Source organism: Oncorhynchus tshawytscha, linkage group LG15, assembly GCF_018296145.1.
Source record: "Oncorhynchus tshawytscha isolate Ot180627B linkage group LG15, Otsh_v2.0, whole genome shotgun sequence".
NCBI lineage: Eukaryota > Metazoa > Chordata > Actinopteri > Salmoniformes > Salmonidae > Oncorhynchus > Oncorhynchus tshawytscha.
This window is the reverse complement of record NC_056443.1, coordinates 9,492,214-9,511,785: the sequence shown is the minus strand read 5'-3', so window position 1 is coordinate 9,511,785 and position 19,572 is coordinate 9,492,214. Positions and strand designations below refer to the sequence as shown.

General features: G+C 49.1%; 1 protein-coding gene across 1 annotated transcript in view; it reads right to left on the bottom strand.

Moving 5' to 3' along the window:
• Nucleotides 1-260: 260 nt before the first annotated feature.
• The window catches only part of LOC112215043 (diacylglycerol kinase iota-like), a 44,522-nt gene continuing 25,210 nt past the window's right edge, over nt 261-19,572 (bottom strand). Inside the window, 22 exon segments of the mRNA XM_042297795.1 lie at nt 261-438; nt 678-777; nt 933-969; nt 1,070-1,190; nt 1,335-1,372; nt 1,535-1,560; nt 1,870-2,029; nt 2,278-2,347; nt 2,434-2,478; nt 2,600-2,679; nt 3,030-3,130; nt 3,757-3,819; nt 5,306-5,418; nt 11,243-11,329; nt 11,432-11,543; nt 11,723-11,796; nt 12,159-12,221; nt 12,391-12,446; nt 12,547-12,625; nt 12,811-12,936; nt 19,086-19,153; nt 19,156-19,198. Coding sequence (XP_042153729.1) covers nt 322-438; nt 678-777; nt 933-969; nt 1,070-1,190; nt 1,335-1,372; nt 1,535-1,560; nt 1,870-2,029; nt 2,278-2,347; nt 2,434-2,478; nt 2,600-2,679; nt 3,030-3,130; nt 3,757-3,819; nt 5,306-5,418; nt 11,243-11,329; nt 11,432-11,543; nt 11,723-11,796; nt 12,159-12,221; nt 12,391-12,446; nt 12,547-12,625; nt 12,811-12,936; nt 19,086-19,153; nt 19,156-19,198 — 1,779 coding nt within the window. The 3' untranslated portion in view covers nt 261-321.

The following is a 19,572-nucleotide window of genomic DNA, read 5'->3' as shown; positions in this document are numbered from 1 at the left end:
GGCATTCAGTGAACAACAGGCAACTCCATACCCCAACACTCCCATACGTTTACAATCAATAAATAAATAAATAAAAGCAATAATTTCAATGAAACATTTTCCTGTGCTCTCTCTCTCTCTCTCTCTCTCTCTCTCTCTCTCTCTCTCTCTCTCTCTCTCTCTCTCTCTCTCTCTCTCTCTCTCTCTCTCTCTCTCTCTCTCTCTCTCTCTCTCTCTCTCTCTCTCTCTCTCTCTCTCTCTCTCTCTCTCTCTCTCTCTCTCTCTCTCTCTCTCTCTCTCTCTCTCTCTCTCTCTCTCTCTCTCTCTCTCTCTCTCTCTCTCTCATACAGCAGTCTCTAGATCTTCGTGGGAGACAGTGGTAGGGAGCTGTTTGCTGGTCAGGTAGGAGGCCAGCTCTTGGTCCCCCGCATCACGAGCTTGCTCTACTGGGGTCTTGCCCTGTGAACACACACAGACACACAGGTGTGTGGTTACTTACACTCCATTAAACAAACTCTCTCTTATGTGCGAGCTTGCCTTTGTGTGTGCAAATGTGTGTGTCTGTGTTTGTTTGTGCGGTGCGGTACAAGTGTGTGTGTCTGTGTGTGTACTGTGCATGTCCTGTCTGTGTGTGTACTGTGTGTGTGTGTGTGTGGGTGTGTGTGTGCGTGCATGCATGTGGTAATTGAGGTTCTAACCTTGAAGTTGGTCTTGATGAGGGAAGCTCCGGAGTCCATGAGAAGACGACACACAGCGTGATGCTTCCGAGAGGCTGCTTTGTGCAAGGCAGTATCTCCTCTGAAAACACACAGGGGCACACACTTCACGCAAGCTACAGGCTGCCTGATCCGTTTGAGGTACAGCAAAGTTACTTTAGGCACAGAAACTAGATTCATTCTTCAACGTTAGACCGTCAGATAGACAACAAAGCCATAAGACAGTGGGTGACTTACGTTTCTCTGTTGGTTAAATCCAGGAGCACCTTTGACCCTAAAATAAACAGAGCAAACATTTTTAGCAAACATCCGAGGTTTTCAAAACATCTCATTTGACGGATGCAATGAAAAGCAACACACACGCACACACTCACCGTGCTCCAGTATGAAGCGGACCACTTCAGTGTGTCCGTGCTGAGAGGCCAGGTGTAGTGCACTACAACCAGTAGAATCCCTCACCAGGAGGCTGGTCCCGCGAAAGAAGCTGCCCGACAACTGAAAGAGAGACAGGAAGAACACAGCTATGAGAGAAACGTCTGTATCGACTTCAGTAGTGCATATTATGTCCGGAAATGGCTTTTGAGCTATTTCTAGTAAGACAGTCAGATGTTTGCTAGGGAGACGGTCGAGGTATCTAACCGTAGTCAGGTCCCCAGAGGAGGCAGCCGTCAGCAGTGCTAAAGAACACACACACAAACACACCACTATCAGTTAGACAATGTTATAGGGTTACGCGAGAGTTAACAGGAATCACTCCCACTGTAAGACAGGGGTTTCTATCGAGGAACATCATGGGTTTTTAGAAATGTTCTTCTCTCAAAATACGTAAAATATCCCACCTTGTTCCTCAGACGTCAGAGGGCTCCTGTACCAGAGAAACAAATAGATGAAAAGGACTGCGACTCTCAACATGAAATAACGTCAGAGTTGTGTATGTGTGCGTGTGTGTGTATGCACGCGTTTACACATCTGTGTATGTGAGTGTGTGTGTGTATGCACGCGTTTACACATCTGTGTATGTGAGTGTGTGTGTGTATGCACGCGTTTACACATCTGTGTATGTGAGTGTGTGTGTGTATGCACGCGTTTACACATCTGTGTATGTGAGTGTGTGTGTGTATGCACGCGTTTACACATCTGTGTATGTGTCTCTCTCGCTCCCTCTGCCTCTCACCCAGAGTTGGGCTCCACCACCAGGTCAGGCATGCCTGTGGCCGGTCCCCCCGCTAGTCCATCGTGATCCAGGATAAACACCTCTTCTTGGCAGATTTCTGTCACATAGTGCAGGTGCTCCTGGGCCTTGTCTATGCGGTAGAAACGGTCTGCGGACGTAGCTGGGGACAGGAGACTTGGTTTAGAGAGATGATGTGAAAGGGGAGAACCGTTTTACTGTCCTACAGTCACACAGTTAAACCGCGCTAAACAAACCTTATGCAGGGACTTTAGAGTCCCACTTCACATAAGGAATAACGGATGGAGATGTGTGTATACACAAGTAGGCCAAAGCTCTGGCACATTTACAGAAATGCTGATTCATGTTTTGACCCCTAGGCGAGTGACGTCACTGACTGATGTCACTCACAGTCCAGGAAGCTCCAGTTGGGGGACAGCCTGTGGGCGGAGCCAGGTCGCGGTAGACCTCGACACTCATCCTACAGAAAGGGGAGGGAAGGGTTCAATAGCGACTCACTGATAACATAGTCAGATATAGTAGATGGAAAGGTAGACAGACAAGAACCTGGTAATGCACTCGGTGGCCAGCAGATGGAGCCTGATGAAGATCCTGTTAGAAACAGGAGAGCCCAGCAGTGTCTCAGAAAATAGAACAATCGTCAAAGCCAAATCATATTGGTGCGAGTGTGTGTACGTGTGCAAGTGTGTCACGTGTCTGTGTGTGTTCTCACCTCCTGTAGCCTGTCTATGTAGAGTCTGCAGGTCTCCAGGTCACAGTCCCCTCTCACCACCACAATCCCCACGGCGATTGCTGCAACACACACACACACGCAGGACACACACATGGAGATTAGAGGCTGCTGCCCCATATACATAGACTTGAAATCACTGGCCACTTTAATAATGTTTACATATTTTGTATTACTCATCTTATATGTATATACTATCTACTGTATCTTAGACTATGCCGCTCTGACATTGCTCGTCCATATATTTATATATTCTTAATTACATTTCTTTATTTAGATTTGTGTGTATTGGGTGTATTGTTGTGAAATTGTTAGATATTACTTGTTAGATATTACTGCACGTGCGTGTGACCAATAACATTTGACTTGATTTGATGGACGCTTTGACAAAGACACGCAGACACACACTCACAGATGTCTCGAAGTCGTTCCTTGTCAAACTGTAGCCTGTCGTGGTCCTGCAGACTGATCCGGTTGACTCTGAGGCGGAGGCGCTCGGGGACAGCATGGGGGCTGGAGGAACACACACACGCGCACGTTGAAACGTCTCAATCAACATGACATATTTCTTTATTCAATTTGATTCTCTTCAGTACCGGATACAAACAGGATGTGTGTATTTTTTTTATTTTATCATTGATTGCAATCTAGCAGTGCCAGGATAGATTACACTGTGCTACATGTACTGTAGCCACAACAGCACAGAGCACAGAGCAGGACAGGGTGGACTCCCACAGAGACAGACACTAGGAGACAGCACACCGGCAGGTTAGAAAGGGTCCAGCATGCAGCGGCCACCATATACTTTCGACGTTAGACCCACTTACTGCACACGGTGCTCGACACACGAGCGCAAACACAAACAAATAACTCAACTCTCTTCTTCTCACTCTGTTTCTCTCCGTCTTTCTCTCTCTCAGACACGCTCTCAGACACGCTCTCAGACACGCTCTCAGACACGCTCTCAGACACGCTCTCAGACACGCTCTCAGACACTCTCTCAGACACGCTCTCAGACACGCTCTCAGACACGCTCTCAGACACGCTCTCAGACACGCTCTCAGACACGCTCTCAGACACGCTCTCAGACACTCTCTCAGACACTCTCTCAGACACTCTCGCCGGGTTAAAGTACTTACACAGAGAAGGAGTCAGGGGGAGCAGAAAGGCGGCGCAGGTCTGCTGCACACACTTTCTGAATACTGCAGTCGTGCACGCACACACAACAGGGCGGGGCGGGGCAAGTGCGGGGGGGGCAGACCCAGAGGGGAGTCGGGTAAATATCAAGGAAAGAGAGAGGGACAGAGGAGCAGACACGAAGGTGAGGAGTGAGGTGAAGAAAGAAAAGACGAAAAAGACAGCAGATGATGAAGACATGGATGAAGCCCATGACAGACTAGAGTGGTAATTGCAGAACACTAAGGCAACAACCAGGCACAGCTTTAGTTACTGTAGCTGAGTAGAACCACACTGAGTAAAGAGCAACCCACACACACACAACGGCAGCTAGATACACACACAGGCATTAGTGCTGTTGGGACGATCTGCTAACAGGTGGTAGGTAGTAAGCGGAACAGACGGTCAGAGGACAAACTAACAGTGTGAAGTGAAATATGATGAGACGAAGCCCTGAATAAAACCAAGAAAATGAACTGTGGGCGTGTGTGCGGACCTCGGCAGTGAGTTTACACCTTGACAGATGTTACACTGACGCAGTGCCTCGTTTGACCCCGTATCCCCTTGGTGTATATGCTTCTTCCCAACAGAATGCAGCCACGGCATCAAAAACTAGCCCTGGTTATTGTAATCGGTGTAAACGTACACTTAGACACATTCATAGTGTCCGTTCTGTAGCCCTGGGGAGCTATGTGACTCACTCGCTAGGGCAGGACTCGGAGGACTTTACCCAGGCCTAGTTCCACAGGGAGAAGTGTCCGTTCTGTAGCCCTGGGGAGCTATGTGACTCACTCGCTAGGGCAGGACTCGGAGGACTTTACCCAAGCCTAGTTCCACAGGGAGAAGTGTCCGTTCTGTAGCCCTGGGGAGCTATGTGACTCACTCGCTAGGGCAGGACTCGGAGGACTTTACCCAAGCCTAGTTCCACAGGGAGAAGTGTCCGTTCTGTAGCCCTGGGGAGCTATGTGACTCACTCGCTAGGGCAGGACTCTGAGGACTTTACCCAGGCCTAGTTCCACAGGGAGAAGTGTCCGTTCTGTAGCCCTGGGGAGCTATATGACTCACTCGCTAGGGCAGGACTCTGAGGACTTTACCCAGGCCTAGTTCCACAGGGAGAAGTGTCCGTTCTGTAGCCCTGGGGAGCTATGTGACTCACTCGCTAGGGCAGGACTCGGAGGACTTTACCCAGGCCTAGTTCCACAGGGAGAAGTGTCCGTTCTGTAGCCCTGGGGAGCTATGTGACTCACTCACTAGGGCAGGACTCTGAGGACTTTACCCAGGCCTAGTTCCACAGGGAGAAGGATGTGTGCGTGATTCACCGAGTCAGCTCGGGGATTCGAACCGGCGACCGCTCGGTTACTGGTCTCAACCGCAAGGCTACCTGCCAGTCCTCCAGCCATTCTCTTTAGAGAGTGTGTGTGTGGTTCACTCGTTGAGTTAGGGCAGTGAGGTCTTGATACCTAGTGCTATATTGGCCTATATCCTTGGTGTGTGTGTGTGTGTGAGACTCACTCATTGAGCAGGGGTACTGAGGTGCGTCTCTTGCTCTTCTGTACCATGTTGGCCTGGTTGCGTAGGGAGATCCGGAGGGTTGAGGGGGCCAAGCGACACGGCTCTCCATCCACCTACACACATGTGCGCCCAGACACTGCATATCAAATACATTCTGACTTGGGGTTGTATCTCTGCAGCATGGGCCTGTGTTGTATCTCTACAGCATGGGCCTGTGTTGTATCTCTGCAGCATGGGCCTGTGTTGTATCTCTACAGCATGGGCCTGTGTTGTATCTCTACAGCATGGGCCTGTGTTGTATCTCTGCAGCATGGGCCTGTGTTGTATCTCTGCAGCATGGGCCTGTGTTGTATCTCTACAGCATGGGCCTGTGTTGTATCTCTGCAGCATGGGCATGTGTTGTATCTCTGCAGCATGGGCCTGTGTTGTATCTCTGCAGCGTGGGCCTGTGTTGTATCTCTGCAGCATGGGCCTGTGTTGTATCTCTGCAGCATGGGCTGTGTTGTATCTCTACAGCATGGGCTGTGTTGTATCTCTACAGCATGGGCTGTGTTGTATCTCTACAGCATGGGCCTGTGTTGTATCTCTGCAGCATGGGCCTGTGTTGTATCTCTACAGCATGGGCCTGTGTTGTATCTCTACAGCATGGGCTGTGTTGTATCTCTGCAGCATGGGCCTGTGTTGTATCTCTACAGCATGGGCCTGTGTTGTATCTCTACAGCATGGGCTGTGTTGTATCTCTACAGCATGGGCTGTGTTGTATCTCTACAGCATGGGCCTGTGTTGTATCTCTGCAGCATGGGCCTGTGTTGTATCTCTACAGCATGGGCCTGCATTGTATCTCTGCAGCATGGGCCTGCGTTGTATCACTACAGCATGGGCCTGCGTTGTATCTCTACAGCATGGGCCTGCATTGTATCTCTGCAGCATGGGCCTGTGTTGTATCTCTACATGATGGGCCTGTGTTGTATCTCTGCAGCATGGGCCTGTGTTGTATCTCTACAGCATGGGCTGTGTTGTATCTCTACAGCATGGGCTGTGTTGTATCTCTACAGCATGGGCTGTGTTGTATCTCTACAGCATGGGCTGTGTTGTATCTCTACAGCATGGGCCTGTGTTGTATCTCTACAGCATGGGCCTGTGTTGTATCTCTACAGCATGGGCTGTGTTGTATCTCTACAGCATGGGCCTGTGTTGTATCTCTACAGCATGGGCCTGTGTTGTATCTCTGCAGCATGGGCCTGTGTTGTATCTCTACAGCATGGGCCTGTGTTGTATCTCTACAGCATGGGCTGTGTTGTATCTCTACAGCATGGCCTGTGTTGTATCTCTACAGCATGGGCTGTGTGGTATCTCTACAGCATGGCCTGTGTTGTAGCTCTACAGCATGGGCTGTGTTGTATCTCTACAGCATGGGCCTGTGTTGTATCTCTACAGCATGGGCTTGTGTTGTATCTCTGCAGCATGGGCCTGTGTTGTATCTCTGCAGCATGGGCCTGTGTTGTATCTCTGCAGCATGGGCCTGTGTTGTATCTCTGCAGCATGGGCCTGTGTTGTATCTCTACAGCATGGGCCTGTGTTGTATCTCTGCAGCATGGGCTGTGTTGTATCTCTACAGCATGGGCCTGTGTTGTATCTCTACAGCATGGGCTGTGTTGTATCTCTACAGCATGGGCCTGTGTTGTATCTCTGCAGCATGGGCCTGTGTTGTATCTCTGCAGCATGGGCCTGTGTTGTATCTCTACAGCATGGGCCTGTGTTGTATCTCTGCAGCATGGGCTGTGTTGTATCTCTACAGCATGGGCCTGTGTTGTATCTCTACAGCATGGGCTGTGTTGTATCTCTACAGCATGGGCCTGTGTTGTATCTCTACAGCATGGGCCTGCGTTGTATCTCTACAGCATGGCCTGTGTTGTATCTCTACAGCATGGGCCTGCATTGTATCTCTGCAGCATGGGCCTGTGTTGTATCTCTACAGCATGGGCTGTGTTGTATCTCTACAGCATGGGCCTGTGTTGTATCTCTGCAGCATGGGCCTGTGTTGTATCTCTACAGCATGGGCCTGTGTTGTATCTCTACAGCATGGGCTGTGTTGTATCTCTACAGCATGGGCTGTGTTGTATCTCTACAGCATGGGCTGTGTTGTATCTCTACAGCATGGCCTGTGTTGTATCTCTACAGCATGGGCTTGTGTTGTATCTCTGCAGCGTGGGCCTGTGTTGTATCTCTACAGCATGGGCCTGTGTTGTATCTCTACAGCATGGGCCTGCAATGTATCTCTGCAGCATGGGCCTGTGTTGTATCTCTACAGCATGGGCTGTGTTGTATCTCTACAGCATGGGCCTGTGTTGTATCTCTGCAGCATGGGCCTGTGTTGTATCTCTACAGCATGGGCCTGTGTTGTATCTCTACAGCATGGGCTGTGTTGTATCTCTACAGCATGGGCTGTGTTGTATCTCTACAGCATGGGCTGTGTTGTATCTCTACAGCATGGCCTGTGTTGTATCTCTACAGCATGGGCTTGTGTTGTATCTCTGCAGCATGGGCCTGTGTTGTATCTCTGCAGCGTGGGCATGTGTTGTATCTCTACAGCGTGGGCCTGTGTTGTATCTCTACAGCGTGGGCCTGTGTTGTATCTCTACAGCGTGGGCCTGTGTTGTATCTCTACAGCGTGGGCCTGTGTTGTATCTCTGCAGCATGGGCCTGTGTTGTATCTCTACAGCATGGGCTGTGTTGTATCTCTACAGCATGGGCTGTGTTGTATCTCTACAGCATGGGCTGTGTTGTATCTCTACAGCATGGCCTGTGTTGTATCTCTACAGCATGGGCTTGTGTTGTATCTCTGCAGCATGGGCCTGTGTTGTATCTCTGCAGCGTGGGCCTGTGTTGTATCTCTACAGCGTGGGCCTGTGTTGTATCTCTACAGCGTGGGCCTGTGTTGTATCTCTACAGCATGGGCCTGTGTTGTATCTCTGCAGCATGGGCCTGTGTTGTATCTCTGCAGCATGGGCCTGTGTTGTATCTCTGCAGCATGGGCCTGTGTTGTATCTCTGCAGCATGGGCCTGTGTTGTATCTCTGCAGCATGGGCCTGTGTTGTATCTCTGCAGCATGGGCCTGTGTTGTATCTCTGCAGCATGGGCCTGTGTTGTATCTCTGCAGCATGGGCCTGTGTTGTATCTCTACAGCATGGGCCTGTGTTGTATCTCTACAGCATGGGCCTGTGTTGTATCTCTGCAGCATGGGCCTGTGTTGTATCTCTGCAGCATGGGCCTGTGTTGTATCTCTGCAGCATGGGCCTGTGTTGTATCTCTGCAGCATGGGCCTGTGTTGTATCTCTGCAGCATGGGCCTGTGTTGTATCTCTACAGCATGGGCCTGTGTTGTATCTCTGCAGCATGGGCCTGCTTTGTATCTCTGCAGCATGGGCCTGCTTTGTATCTCTGCAGCATGGGCCTGTGTTGTATCTCTACAGCATGGGCTGTGTTGTATCTCTACAGCATGGGCCTGCTTTGTATCTCTGCAGCATGGGCCTGTGTTGTATCTCTACAGCATGGGCCTGTGTTGTATCTCTACAGCATGGGCTGTGTTGTATCTCTACAGCATGGGCCTGCTTTGTATCTCTGCAGCATGGGCTGTGTTGTATCTCTACAGCATGGGCCTGTGTTGTATCTCTGCAGCATGGGCCTGCTTTGTATCTCTGCAGCATGGGCCTGCTTTGTATCTCTGCAGCATGGGCCTGCTTTGTATCTCTGCAGCATGGGCCTGCGTTGTATCTCTGCAGCATGGGCCTGCGTTGTATCTCTACAGCATGGGCCTGTGTTGTATCTCTACAGCATGGGCCTGTGTTGTATCTCTGCAGCGTGGGCCTGTGTTGTATCTCTGCAGCGTGGGCCTGTGTTGTATCTCTGCAGCGTGGGCCTGTGTTGTATCTCTGCAGCGTGGGCCTGTGTTGTATCTCTGCAGCGTGGGCCTGTGTTGTATCTCTGCAGCGTGGGCCTGTGTTGTATCTCTACAGCGTGGGCCTGTGTTGTATCTCTGCAGCATGGGCCTGTGTTGTATCTCTACAGCGTGGGCCTGTGTTGTATCTCTGCAGCATGGGCCTGTGTTGTATCTCTGCAGCATGGGCCTGTGTTGTATCTCTGCAGCATGGGCCTGTGTTGTATCTCTGCAGCATGGGCCTGTGTTGTATCTCTGCAGCATGGGCCTGTGTTGTATCTCTGCAGCATGGGCCTGTGTTATACACCTGTCTGTTTGGCCCTCCTGTCAGCTTGCATGATTCTTGCCATTCTCCTTCAACCTCTCTCATCAACAAGCTGTTTTCGCCATCAGAGCTGCTGCTGACTGGATGTTTTTTGTTTGTCGCACCATTCTCTGTAAACCTTAGACACCGTCGTGTGTGAAAATCCCAGGAGGGCGGCCAATTCTGAGATACTGGATCCGGCGTGCCTGGCATCGACGATCATACCTCACTCAAAGTCGCTTAGGTCACTCGTTTGGCCCATTCTAAAGTTCAATCGAACAGTAACTGAATGCCTCAATGCCTGTCTGCCTGCTTTATATAGCAAGTCACGGTCACGTGACTCACTGTACTATCTGTAGGAGTGATCCATTTTCATGAACGGGGGGGTGTACATCATAAACTGGCCAGTGAGTGTATATGTGTAGCATGCACTGTAAACCCCAGTGTGTTCTCATTACTCAAAACCATGGAGGACACCCGTTGCACTTAATTTATCTGAGTAAAGTTCCTTAGAGTGATTTTGTAGTCATTACTCAAACCGAATGAGTCACTGCGACCCTAGAGGTTCCAGATTTGATACGTAACAGAAATACGTAACACTCTTACTAAGCCACGCCTCCAATATAATTTCCCAGTGTGCCTTGCCTTTTTAAGTGAATCGCAGTTACCAACCAATGACTGTATTTGTTAGTGACAGAGGCATTGTATTTGTTCATTTACAGTCCTGTGGCCTTCAAGTGAGCTCATAGTTGAATGTTACCATTATAATTAAACTCTTTATGACAATACATCACATGTGACCTTATTTTGAGGCCTAGCTTTATCCTAATACAGTGGCCTGAAACTCATGGTTTACAGGCCACATCAGGCCTGAAAGTTCCAGTAACTTTGCCAAAATTCCCACATTTTCTAAAAAACCTGGTTGGAGGATTTCCAGGAATCTTCCAACTGGGATTTCTGGAAAACCTGGAAAATGTTCCTGAATTTTGCAACCCGACCTGCAAGTCACATTATGCTGGCTTGCAAAATGATGTGTAATTCCTATTGGAATCCAGCCAGAGTTAAAATATCCAACAGTTGTATTCCCCCCCAGCCTGCTTTCATAATGACCTCAAGGGTTCAGAACAGTGTGAGGAGACCTAAGCAACTTCAACTGGAACAACCATTTCAGTAACAGGTGCACCAAAAATCGAACTAAATTATTGGATTTGTTTGTATGTTATTTATATGTTATTTATCTGTAGCATAAGATTAATCACTCAATGTACATGCAAAAACAAACAAACATTTAATTTTTTAAGAAACAATGCTGGGAAAAAAAGTGATTTTCTTATAATAACCTTTTTTTAAATGTGTTACTGTGACTTCTCATTTAGTTTTGAGTCATACCACATAAACATTTTAGGTAATAATGACTTTTCATTTACTTTGAGTTCAACTTACTAGAAGTAGAAGTATTTGAGTTAAAAATGCCTTAATTTTCTAATTCCATTGATTCCTATGGAGGACTGCTCCTCCTGGGGAGTGCCAATATGGCCGATCGGTGGCTTCAAAGCCTCTCACTGGCCAATAAATAGTATTAGCAATCCAGGGTTTATCTACATCATTGGTTGGATCGCTAGTGTGGGCCTGTGTTATATATCTGTAGTATGGGCCTGTGTTGTATCCATTTAGTGTTGGCCTGTGTGATATCTCACCTGTACAGCGATGGTCTTAAAGGTGGTCAGAGTCACCTCTCTACACTGGTGCAGCCTCTCACCATGACCTCCTACCTGCAGTGCCGCCTAGGGGACAGGAAGAGGAATTACACCATTTTGTATAGTCAAACACACTCTCACACACACACGCGCACGCATGCACACACACACACACACACACACACTCACAAGGGAGGACATGGTGAAGCCGATAACTTCAATACAGCCGTCGTCATGGCGCTGAGGCTCAAAATCCCGGTGGTCTCCTGTGTTCCCCCATGGCATGGTGCCCGCACAGTACCTACACACACACACACACACACACACACACAAACTTATAAAAACACACATAATCCTCAAACACCATCACAAAAAACCCGCAGTACATGCATAAAACTATGGGGAAGGTTATGGACAGACCACAGATCTACCAACAGCGTCAGATAGACACAAGGTCACCTGGGTGGGGGGAATAGCTACCTGGGGATGTTTAAGAAGACAATGCACTGGAACTTCTGCTCTTGGATCTTAGCAGTGAGATCCGCCCCGTCACACTGGTACAGAGAAAAATAGGTTTCACTGAATCCAGTAATTGAATGTAGATAGATTCCAGTTCCTGAGCCAGGGACCTGTCCAGTGGCAGGTTGATTATCAGGCTGTCAGGGCCCTCTTAACCAAACTGTCAGCCTGTGACACTCTGTGTGTGTGTGTGTGTGTGTGTGTGTGTGTGTGTGTGTGTGTGTGTGTGTGTGTGTGTGTGTGTGTGTGTGTGTGTGTGTGTGTGTGTGTGTGTGTGTGTACACACTGACCACCACTCTGACAGCCTGGTTTGAGCAGATCCTTGTGTGTGTGTGTGTGTGCGTGCGTGCGTGCGTGTGTGTGTGTGTGTGCGTGTGTGTGTGCGTGAGACACTCACCACCACTCTGACGTGTTTAGACAGATCCCTGGAGCTCCTCTGGAGGAAGTCGGAGAACGCAGCCTGACAGGAAGCAGAGACAACTCGTTACATTCTATATACACCTTTCTCCCTCTCTCTATTCCCTCCCTCCTCTCTACCATCCCTCCAAATCCCTCCACATCCCTCTCCTCATCCCCTCTCCCCCCTCGCCCCAATCAGTAATGTGGTGTTAAGTTTGTCGTGTACTCACCCCTGCATAGAACATCTTGTTGCGAAAGCGACTGTTGAACTTCTCAGGGTTGGCTTCTGCAGGGAGGAGGAGGTACAACAGTTAGAGTCTGTGTCCTACTGTGGTCAGACAGCTAAAGGAACGATGCTTCTGGTCCCGAGAGACAGTACTGCTCACCTCTGGATTCGTGGAACTCCAGTGTGACGTTGGCGTCGAAGCCCAGGCTGAAGTAGTTGTTGAACACGTTCAGTGGGAGCTGGAGACATACAGAGAGATGCAGAGTGAAAAAGAGGGGAGCGCACAAAAGAGGTACAAAATCAGTTTAAATAAGGTTGAACTCACTGTCCATATCACTCAGACCATGAGACAGCCGTACCACTGACCCCTCCCTTGACCATTCGCCCCTCCCCTCTGACCCCTAACCTCTGACCCCAGACAGACCTTCTGTGTGCCCTCCTCCGGCTGGGCGGGGCTTCTCTCCACCTGAAGGTTCCATCTGTCTAGCTGCACTACAGAGCCATCCTCCACCTGACACAGTACCTTGGACACCGGCTCGTCTGTATAACCCTACACAGAGAGAGACAGGTTATAACCCTACACAAAGAGAGACAGATTATAACCCTACACAGAGAGAGACAGGTTATAACCCTACACAAAGAGAGACAGATTATAACCCTACACAGAGAGAGACAGGTTATAACCCTACACAAAGAGAGACAGATTATAACCCTACACAGAGAGAGACAGGTAATAATCCTACACATAAAGAGACAGGTTGTAACCCTACACAGAGCAACAGAGATTATAACCCTACACAGAGAGAGACAGGTTATAACCCTACACAGAGAGAGAAAGGTTATAACCCAACACAGAGAGAGACAGGTTATAACCCAACACAGAGAGAGAAATGTTATAATCCTACACATAAAGAGACAGGTTATAACCCTACACAGAGGGTGACAGGTTATAACCCTACACAGAGAGTGACAGGTTATAACCCTACACAGAGAGAGAGACAGGTTATAACCCAACACAGAGAGAGACATGTTATAACCCTACACAGAGAGTGACAGGTTATAAACCTACAGTGAGAGACATGTTATAACCCTACACAGAGAGAGACAAGTTATAACCCTACACAGAGAGACACATGTTGTAACCCTACATAGAGAGCGACAGGTTATAACCCTACACAGAGAGTGACAGGTTGTAACCCTACACAGAGAGTGACAGGTTATAACCCTATACAGAGAGAGAAATGTTGTAACCCTACAGAGAGAGAGAGAGAGAGAGAGACATGTTATAACCCTACATAGACAGGTTATAACCCTACAGAGAGAGAGAGAGAGACATGTTACTTCAGGTAAACAGAGCTAATTTCAATTCCTTTAAACTGAAGCCAGAGACAAGTGGAATGGGACCACGACAATAATAACATTTCAAGTGTTCGAAAGAGAATGAGAGTGACTTATCCAGGACACCGAGGTCAGACTGTTTACCACCTACACCGTCAGACGGGTGGCCACACACATGCACACACACGTGCATGTACACAGACGTACACACACGCGCACGCGCACACACACACACACACAGTGACAGAATAATGAAGGGCTTTTATGGAAATAAGTACCTATTATGCCTGTCTCTCTGTCACGGTAATAACCAGCATAGTTCCAACACAGCTGAGGCATCACATACAGCATTCAATAGCCATGTACATAAACACACAATAAAACCCGAACACATGTGCTGCAGTGGATTCTTCTCTTGTTGCCACCGTAGTAAGCAAATGTTCAAATCAAATCAAACCTTATTTGTCACATGCTTCGTAGACAACAGGTGTAGACTGACAGTGGAACGCTTACTAGCGGGTCCTATTCCAAAAACGCAGAGTTTAAGATAAAGATCGGGGGGAAAAAATCAAATAGAAATAGTGACACGGGGGATAAATACACAGTGAAAAAAGACGAATAGAGAGCAGAAACAACATGCTAAATACAGGGAGCACCAGTACTGAGTCAATGTGCAGGGCCACGAAGTCACTGAGGTAGCTACAGAATGTACATATACGTAGGTAGGGGTGAAGTAAAGAGGCAACAGGATAGATAATACACTGAGCTGTGGCCGCAGCGTATGTGACGCAGTAGCAGCAGCGTACGTGGTGAGTGTGAAAGTGTGTGTGTGTATGTGTGTGTGTGTTGTCAGTGTGCACATGTGCGCATGTTATGTGTGTGTGGGCGTATGCGGTGGATGTGTGTAAGTATAGTCCAGTGTGTGGGTATAGTCCAGTGTGTGGGTATAGTCCAGTGTGTAAGTATAGTCCAGTGTGTGGGTAGAGTCCAGTGTGTAAGTATAGTCCAGTGTGTGGGTAGAGTCCAGTGTGTGGGTATAGGTGTATAGTCCAGTGTGTGGGTAGAGTAGTAGTCCAGTGTGTGGGTAGAGTCCAGTGTGTGGGTATAGTCCAGTGTGTGGGTATAGTCCAGTGTGTGGGTAGAGTCCAGTGTGTGGGTATAGGGTATAGTCCAGTGTGTGGGTAGAGTCCAGTGTGTGGGTAGAGTCCAGTGTGTGGGTAGAGTCCAGTGTGTGGGTAGAGTCCAGTGTGCGGGTATAGTCCAGTGTGCGGGTATAGTCCAGTGTGTGGGTAGAGTCCAGTGTGTATAGGTGTGCGGGTAGAGTCCAGTGTGTGGGTAGAGTCCAGTGTGTGGGTAGAGTCCAGTGTGCGGGTAGAGTCCAGTGTGAGTCCAGTGTGTAGAGTCCAGTGTGTGGGTAGAGTCCAGTGTGTGGGTAGAGTCCAGTGTGCGGGTAGAGTCCAGTGTGTGGGTAGAGTCCAGTGTGTGGGTAGAGTCCAGTGTGTGGGTAGAGTCCAGTGTGTGGGTAGAGTCCAGTGTGTGGGTATAGTCCAGTGCGTGGGTAGAGTCCAGTGTGTGGGTAGAGTCCAGTGTGTGGGTAGAGTCCAGTGTGTGGGTAGAGTCCAGTGTGTGTGCGTAGAGTCCGTGCAAGAGAGTTAGTTAAAGAAAAGGGTCAATGCTGGTAGTCCGGGTAGCCATTTGATTAGCTATTTAGCAGTCTTGTTAAGCAGCCTTATGGCTTGGGGATAGAAGCTGTTCAGGGTCCTGTTGGTTCCAGACTTGGTACACCGGTACCACTTGCCATGAGGTAGCAGAGAGAACAGTCTATGGCTTGGGGTGGCTGGAGTCTTTGACAATTGTTTGGGCCTTCCTCTGACACCGCCTGGTATACAGGTCCAGGCTCCAGTGAGCTCGGCCACATGGTGCACTGGGCCGTACCCACCATCCTCTGTAGCGCCTTGCGATCGGATGCCTTGCAGTTGCCGTACCAGGCGGTGACGCAGCCAATCAAGATGCTCACAAAGGTGCAAATGTAGAACTTTTAGAGGACCTGAGCAACTGGAGATCGTAGCGACTTGAGATGTCCTCGACGCATCTTATTTCTACTGAAGAGAGGCAGACAAACAATCTCTCCCTCATACTCTCTCTCCCTCATACTCTCCCTCCCTCATACTCTCCCTCCCTCATACTCTCCCTCCCTCATACTCTCTCTCACTCATACTCTCTCTCACTCATACTCTCCCTCCCTCATACTCTCCCTCCTTCATACTCTCCCTCCTTCATACTCTCCCTCCTTCATACTCTCTCTCCCTCATACTCTCTCTCCCTCATACTCCCTCTCCCTCATACTCTCCCTCCCTCCCTCTCCCTCCCTCATACTCTCCCTCCCTCATACTCTCCCTCCCTCATACTCTCCCTCCCTCATACTCTCTCTCCCCTCATACTCTCCCTCCTTCATACTCTCCCTCCTTCATACTCTCCCTCCTTCATACTCTCCCTCCTCATACTCTCCCTCCTTCATACTCTCCCTCCTTCATACTCTCCCTCCCTCATACTCTCCCTCCCTCATACTCTCCCTCCTTCATACTCTCCCTCCTTCATACTCTCTCTCCCTCATACTCTCCCTCCTTCATACTCTCCCTCCTTCATACTCTCCCTCCTTCATACTCTCCCTCCTTCATACTCTCCCTCCTTCATACCCTCCCTCCTTCATACTATCCCTCCCTCATACTCTCCCTCCCTCATACTCTCCCTCCCTCATACTCTCCTCCCTCATACTCTCCCTCCTTCATCTCTCCCTCCCTCATACTCTCCCTCCCTCATACTCTCCCTCCCTCATACTCTCCCTCCCTCATACTCTCTCTCCCTCATACTCTCCCTCCCTCATACTCTCTCTCCCTCCTCTCCCTCCCTCATACTCTCCCTCCCTCATACTCTCCCTCCCTCATACTCTCCCTCCCTCATACTCTCTCTCTCTCATACTCTCTCCCCTCCCTCATACTCTCCCTCCCTCATACTCTCCCTCCCTCATACTCTCTCTCTCTCATACTCTCCCTCCCTCATACTCTCCCTCCCTCATACTCTCCCTCCCTCATACTCTCCCTCCTTCATACTCTCCCTCCTTCATACTATCCCTCCTTCATACTCTCCCTCCCTCATACTCTCCCTCCCTCATACTCTCCCTCCCTCATACTCTCCCTCCTTCATATACCCTCCCTCCTCTCCCCCCTCATACTCTCCCTCCCTCATACTCTCCTCCCCTCATACTCTCCCTCCCTCATACTCTCCCTCCCTCATACTCCCTCCCTCCCTCCTTCATACTCTCCCTCCTTCATACTCTCCCTCCTTCATACTCTCCCTCCTTCATACCCTCCCTCCTTCATACTCTCCCTCCTTCATACTCTCCCTCCCTCATACCTCCCTCCCTCATACTCTCCCTCCCTCATACTCTCCCCTCCTTCATACTCTCCCTCCCTCATACTCCCTCCCTCATACTCTCCCTCCTCATACTCTCCCTCCTTCATACTCTCCCTCCTTCATACTCTCCCTCCCTCATACTCTCCCTCCCTCATACTCTCCCTCCCTCATACTCTCCCTCCCTCCTCTCCCTCCCTCATACTCTCCCTCCCTCACTCTCCCTCCTTCATACTCTCCCTCCTCATACTCTCCCTCCCTCATACTCTCCCTCCCTCATACTCTCCCTCCCTCATACTCTCCCTCCCTCATACTCTCTCCCTCTCTCCCTCTCTCTCCCTCTCTTTTCTCTTCTCTTCTAAGCAGCTGAATGTTATTTCCATGCAGATTTGATGTTGTTGTCTGTAATGAATTCTAATCACGGCTAATAATCCTTGATATACACATCCCTCCTCTCCTCCCCAAGAGCCTGGAAGTGTTTCCTCTCTCTCTCTCTCTCTCTGCCCCCCACCCCACCCCCCCCCCCTATGTGTGGTTCAGAGAGAACTCGTTTATATTTAGGCAATGCTCATTAGAGCTGCTGCTAATTAGCCTTAGTGCACACACACCCACACACACATGCACACACGCACAAACATCTTTACACTGATTCAGGCCATTTGTGTCAGAGAAAGTAGCACTCTCACCAATAGGATACAGACATACACAAACACGCACGCACACACACAACATGCACACAAAGAGAGAGAGAGAGATAGAGAGAGAGTGCCAAACAAGGGCTGTTTTACATCACCTACACACACACTTTTAGCTTTTGTGTCAGCGAACGTGCTGATGACAGCAGCACTCTCATCAACAGGACACACAGACACACACACACACACACACACACACACACACACACACACACAGGCGCTGTGGCAAGGTGCAGGGGAACCAAGAGGACAGACTGAATGCTGATGAAACAGGACAGGCAGACAGAGCAGCAGCGACGAAAAGGACAGTCTGAAAGAGCCACAGACTCAAAGAGAACAAGACAACACCTGCAACGAACCCCACTAATTACAGCTGCAGTACAACATGAGTTATTTCAGTAAGACAGAGTCCACTGTGTTGACTGTTACTGTAGTTAGCAAGGTGACTGTATAGGGTCAGAGTCAGACAGAGGGAAATGTATACCGTACAAAACATAATGAGATACACACATGCAGGGAGGACACAATGGGCACGTGCCCCACTCTGCTTTTTACACGTTGAAATCATTACTTAACTTCATTTTTAAGCCCACGTTTTATCCAAATTGTTTATAAAAAAAGATCTGTCAGCGGGAATTTGGCGGAGGGGGCACACCGACTGGACCAGCCAACGAGTAGCCCGACCCCCTATTCTCCTTGCCACCTAGCAATGTTATGAAGTAGGTTTTAGCTAGCCAGCTAGGTTCCCAATCTCCCGACCTCATTACTAGCCACCAAGGCATTTCAGGCTACCAATCAAGTTGGTGTAGCTTGTCTGGCTATCTTAGCTGGCAGGCCTGCTGGCAAGGTTGCTAGACTTGAGAAAATATGAAAATGCCTTATGACACTATACACCAGTGTGACAGTAGTACTAAACTCCTAAGGCATAAATGTTCCTAAAGAATCAATGTGCAACATTCATTAAAATGACATTTGAACAGGTAAAGATGTACGATTAGATTACCTATGCAGAATAATATACATACTGTATTTTTTTGTTGCATAGAATTAGGCATAATGATTATCGCTCTAGGTTGCAGGGAAAAGGTGTTTCAGGTGTTTGAAAAGTACAAAATTCCAGCCCCTCTCCGGACAACCCCCCATCCTCATGTTCCTCTTGCCCCCTCTAAAATAATGGGTGGATGACACCCCAGTGCGGGCGCACACCGGCGCAAAACAAACACACACGCACATCCACACATAAAGGGTAGCTTACCCCTCCCCAGTTGAGAGTCCTGGCGAGGTCATTTCCTGTCCCCAGAGGAAGTACAGCTACAGGCGGATGGGGGTCATTCCTAACTCATCCAGGGCAGACAGGATCCACCCCACCTAAGGCGAGAAAAGGTGAGAGAGAGAGAGAGAGAGAGAGAGAGAGAGAGAGAGAGAGAGAGTGAGATCGGGCTCTGTTAATGAAGTTCATTAATGCTGTGAATAATGTATAAGGTCCTGGGACATGTTCATACATGTTAACTATGTATGCATGTATGTATGTGTGTGTGTGTGTGTGTGTGTGTGTGTGTGTGTGTGTGTGTGTGTGTGTGTGTGTGTGTGTGTGTGTGTGTGTGTGTGTGTGTGTGGGTGTGCTGTGTGTGTGTGTGTGTGTGTGTGTTGCCACAGGGGGAGCTGTGTTCACACACAGTAACACATTTGCACTGTCTATCATCAAGCACCCTCAAACTCAACTCTGGACCTCGAACCCAGTT